Source organism: Mesocricetus auratus, unplaced genomic scaffold, assembly GCF_017639785.1.
Source record: "Mesocricetus auratus isolate SY011 unplaced genomic scaffold, BCM_Maur_2.0 contig_12576_pilon_obj, whole genome shotgun sequence".
Taxonomy (NCBI): Eukaryota; Metazoa; Chordata; class Mammalia; order Rodentia; family Cricetidae; genus Mesocricetus; species Mesocricetus auratus.
In genome coordinates this window covers 1-5,408 of record NW_024431804.1, presented here as the reverse complement: position 1 = coordinate 5,408, position 5,408 = coordinate 1, and the positions used below count along the sequence as shown (strand labels likewise).

Genomic DNA, 5,408 nt, shown 5'->3' with positions numbered 1-5,408 from the left:
AAAAATGACAAATTGTATTAACTTGGTGATAGTTTAAACTGTAGTCTATATAAGGTTGATAGTCTGGGGCTGGGAGGAGCTAATTGTCCATCTCACAATTAGGAAAACTGAGTGCCATGAAAACAAGACCAAGAACTGCTTGCTAATGATTCTTCCTAAAAGCCATAATAGCTTGAACCTATCTGTGGGCTCTGCAGTATAGAGAAAAAATAGGCAGAGATGGACATTTCACAATGCTATGTTCCTCTGCAAAAGAGGCACTTACCAATAGAAGAATGATTCCTCGGTGATCTCATGGAATCTTTCCAAGGCTTCCTTGTTCTCATTTTGCAATCTCTGTAGGTCATCCATCACCTGCTTATGCTCCATCTGGAGATTTTCATAGAAAGGTTTTGGCCGATGATAGTGCATGGACCTTGAAACAAAAAGTTCCATGAACAAACATTTCATAGGTCACATGAATTCTGGCTGTGTTCAAGGCTACTGGAACCCATGGAATGCCACATTCAGTCTCCTAAGTCCTTGGAATATCTGGTGATTATTAAACTTGCTGTCATAATCGTAGGGCAGCAGAGACAGGATGTTAACATGAAGAGAGGTGGGGCTGCCTGAGTTCTTTCACTAACACTGAAATAGCTGGCTAACACTCTCCCTAGTTTCTACTTCATGGTCTGGGCGCACCAAAACAGGTTATATTGTTTCCCTTCTGCATACAATAGAAATTTTTAGGCTTGGTGTCTGTAAATATAGAGGCCGAAATCATACCATTAGCATTTTTGTGGATAGGACTAAATGTTTTTCTTACAGAAACTCAACATAGATTTATAAATTAACCAAGGGAATATCTACATATCACTAAGGTGAGCATATTGGCAGAACTGTAATGCTTAATGTGTGGATCCCAATGACCAAAAACTGTAACCTTATGGGCAAGGTCTAGGGATGTAACCTTGAAGAAATGCACAAACACCCAAACTGCATATGTGTTTATTTGTGTGTGTGTTTGTGACAGATACAGACAGAGGGAAAAGAGGGTAGAGAGACTGTTACCCAGAGATGTTAAGGAAATGATTGCAGGTGTGGTATCTCAGAGCAGACCAAAATGTGCTTGGATCTTTCTCAGGGCTTGTAACCATATAATGAGATGTGTGACTGGGCTTTCCAGCTGCTCCATGTTGTGCTCATCACGTAACATCTTCCCTGGCATGTAAAGAGTCACAACAAACTAATAGCAGCTAACATCTCATAGAAGCTGCCACTTGAAAGGATCTGTCCAAATGCATGCTGGCAACTCATACCATTTTTCCAGTCTCTGAGTTATGTGTCTCAGGCCATAGGCTCTGGTTTTCTTTCAGAGGACACATAATAATATTGTGTCCCCATCTGACTTCTGCCCAGGTTTCAGATTCTCCTTATGGGAAGCAATTAGAAACATGCTTTTGGGCCAAAGAATATCATGAAAGTGTACACTCTTAGAGCCACAGAACTTAGAGAAAATAAACAAAAAGTGAAATTGTGGAACCACGATGGTCAACGTGGCTTTGTAAACGATGAATACCTGTCATCAGGGCATCCTTCAGTGATGGAGATGATGCAATCCCTAAGCTCCTTGGTTTCCATGGCCAATTGATCCAGCTGTTTACTCATACCCTCCATCTTCTCATTCATCTCTTTCTTAGTGACTAGGGAGGAGGTAGTTGATGGTTCTACAGCAGCCCCTGTGGGTAGAGGAACACAAATCAAGTCATATTATGCCAAGCCGTGGAGGATATACAGACCACTTTATACCTGTGACTCAGCCACACACAAATGGATTTTTACTCAGGCTTGAAATGCTCCTCCAGGGCATCACATCTCTCCCATTTCTGAAGGCAGTTGGGATTGTCAATCATCTGATTTTCTCGGCTGCCTCAGCACATAATTCAAGTTAACTAAGAGAGTAATTTCTAAGGCTCATTCACAACTACAGGCTCTCAATTCAACCTGCTGGTAGAATGCATAAGTTTGTGGGTTAGAAACCAGGAGGCAATTAGCATTGTCCACAGGCACTGAGGTCTTTTTGAGAACTTCAAATATCTTGACATGTCATTCAAACAAAATGACTATAGATGGAGAAGCCATACAGGCACAGAACATGGTCACATGACTCACCAAGCCAACTCACTGACGACTCAGGGGACACAGAGAGGGTGCACATTACTTAAAGATATCCACTGGCTTTGAAGTACAGTCATGACCTGCCATTAGCTGAGCACACAACACCAGTCCCTGCCTCATGCTGGTCTCATTTGATCCTGATTCTTCAACCATCTCACACTTCTTCAACATTGAAATCTATGTGGTACAAGCCAAATGCCTTTTTATTACTATGTCCTGGCTACTGGCAGAGACAAATTACTACCCAGGAATCCTTGCCTTCTAGGAGCCATGTCAGGCACTGATGGCCACTCTTTTCCAGAAACCCCAGTTCCTGTGTCCCATTACAAAAGTCCCCTCTAAAAGCCACCTTCTACAGGGAGGCCCCACTTTCTACTTAGGACTTACTGTTCTTCCTTTTGAACCATTTCTTTCTTGATCCTTTAAAGTGATGTGGAAGGTCAGCCTTCTTCTGCCTCTCCCTTGCATCTTTGCCCTCTCCATACTGTCTCCTAAGGAGATTCCCCAGGCTCTCCAACACGTTCATCCTCAAGGGCACTGAAGGGCTCTCCAAAGGCAGTTGGTGTTGCTACAACACAGGTGACATCACAGGATTCCATAGTCTCCAGGATACATTGGATTGTTCAGGGAAGGGACCGGTGATGTCATGTGGAAATAACATGGCCTCCCTGATAACCAGTTTTCCCCATAACTCAGCTGAAATCAGGTTTTCCTACCAAGCATTCTCTCCTAGCTTACAACAAAAACCCTGCAGCACCTACTTATTCCAAAAGTAGAGATCCCTGTATTTGACTAGAATATATATAGTACTTTCCAGATGAGGAACTCACTGATATCTCATACTGAAATTATTTGGACGAGATAATTATATTTGATAAATTTATTCATGGCAAAATTCTCACTCTTTTTGGATATTATAGATCTGATGGTGAGAAGGAATCTTTTAAAATGACTTCTTAGTAAAGAGTCTACAGAAATTATTTTCCAGTAGGTAAGTTGCTTCTCATTTGCTCTTCATGAATGTTCACTGGCTTTATTGATTACTTGGTACCTAGAGGAGATCACTTTTCAAAGGATGTAATTTGAAGAGATTTTTATGATACACCATGAATCATACATAAAATGGCATCTAAAATTCCAGGAGACATTGGCATTAATGCTTTCACAGCTGTTTGTGCAAAGGATAACATACATGTATTTATGTATTAGTTACTCATGCTCTACAAAAGATTGTTCCATTATAGGATGAGGTTCATGGCATAGGTATATCATAGGTTATTGGGGGGGAGAGAATTCACTTACATGAAAAACCGATTAGCCAGGGTCAGCTCTAAGCACTTCCAGTCTCAGCTGTTTGCCAAGAACCACCTGGAAACCAGAGAGCTTGCTGCTCTCTCCACAGGCCTACATCCCACACGGCCCTAAGTACCTGTGGCCACGCCCACATGGGTGTGGTCATCTAGCAGGTACCTACTAGTATCCCTACTAGTATTCAATTCTGATTTCAGTCTATAGAAAAGATTGACTTTCAAATCAAAAATATGTAATCATGGCACAATTCAAGTGTGTGCTAGGAGAAGGAAAATTATGGACATTAACCCTCAAGATCTAAAACAAGTAAAACAACAAGAGCAAATGTCAAGAACCACATATCCAGTCCTAGGGGAAAGGCATAACACAGATTACTGTAGAGCAGTTCTAAGCGGGAAAGTTTAAGTCTTGTACCTAATATTTCTATCTAGGTAGACAGAACAGTAATTGGGACAGCCTACTCTTCAAACTCATTGAAGACCGAAGAAGGAAGACAACAATACTAGTACAGGCAGGAAGCCAAGGTGAGCAGCATTCTAATGTTCTGGGCAGACAGAAACAGCAGGCTTCCTGGAGGTGTCATCCAAAGTCTCACAGCCTTCATCCAGTTACTGATGGAATCAGAGGCAGACACCCACAGCTCAACATTGAACTAAACTCCTGGAAACCAGTTATGTGTTTTCAATCTAAGGCAATCCTTTCCATGAGCTTGAAAAACTGTAAAAGTGTGGAAGAGAATAAGCTTTAACTTGTGCCAATAGACTATTTCTTTGCTTTCCTTCCTTCTTTCTTTCTTTCTTTCTTTCTTTCGTTCTTTCTTCCTTTCTTCTTCCTTCATTTCTCTCTGTCTTTCTTCATCTCTACTTCCTCTCCACACACACTTCATTCCTTTCTTCCTACCTTCCTTCCATCCTTCTTCCACCCCTCCCTCCTTCTCTCCCTCCCTCCCTGCCCGCGTGCCTTTTTATTCAGCCAAGAAGAATTATACAAGGAGTAGCAAATCTAATGGCAGCATTATACTTGTACTTCATTTGTTTTAAAAATCTAAGTTTCACACATAAACTTTTATGATTGCTGACAATATACATCCCAATGATCAGTGAATGAGCTCAGACAAAATCAAGAGAGGAAGGGCCGGGACTTGGTGCTCTGAGTTATCCCCACAGGTACGAGTAACAAGTCTCAGAACAAGCTCCCTGCCTAGTTCATTCCAGGCCTGTACTTGCAGAGTTGCAGCTGGTTGTGATGGGATTATTCACCCACATGCCCTATTTTATGTGGTACTGGGGACATACATAGCACTTATATTCATTCATATTACTAAATAATACTTGTTATATAGACTGGCCAAAACATTGAGTTGTGCTTGCTCTACAAATGATATGAGCTCTTAGAGACTTAAATGCATGATATCAAATGAAAAAATGGTCATTTTTCCATCCCAGAATCCAGGTGTGGTGGAGCACACTTTAATCCCAGTACTCAGGACAGAGATGTTCCTAGACTTCTGTGAGTTCAAGGCTATCCTGATACAAATAATGAGGGTATAATCTTACCTTAAACTTTCCCACATCCCTACCTTGGATAATTTAAGTGGCATAGCGTTTTGGTGGCATTTGACAAATCCCTGAATTTTATTCCTATCACTACTAAAATTAAATTTTAGAAAATGTGTCCTTGATTCATGTTCTCCCTATCATTTCAACACTTTTTGTGTGAACTTGGACATCGTGAATGAAATTGGGGGTCTCAAGGAGATCTAGAGATCTATACCCATGCATACTTCATCTCCCATGGCTCTCAATCATCTATACTTGGTTTTTCTATGAGACAGAAGCTGGGAGTCTTCTCATCACCCGAAACCTCCTTGAGGAAGAAAGAAGGGTTGTAGATACATGTTAGGTGGACAGAGAACAGGGTTTCATTGTTCTATTTTGGGG

General features: G+C 41.3%; 1 protein-coding gene across 1 annotated transcript; it reads right to left on the bottom strand.

Annotated features, from left to right (window-relative positions):
- Nucleotides 1-237: 237 nt before the first annotated feature.
- Nucleotides 238-2,790, bottom strand: LOC121138265 (disks large homolog 5-like). The gene is made up of 3 exons (XM_040741011.1): nt 2,545-2,790; nt 1,559-1,718; nt 238-415 (listed from the first exon to the last, which is right to left on the bottom strand). Exons 1-3 carry the CDS (start codon nt 2,681-2,683, stop codon nt 262-264), a joined length of 453 nt encoding a protein of 150 aa, XP_040596945.1. The 5' UTR covers nt 2,684-2,790; the 3' UTR covers nt 238-261.
- Between the last annotated feature and the right edge of the window lie 2,618 nt (nt 2,791-5,408).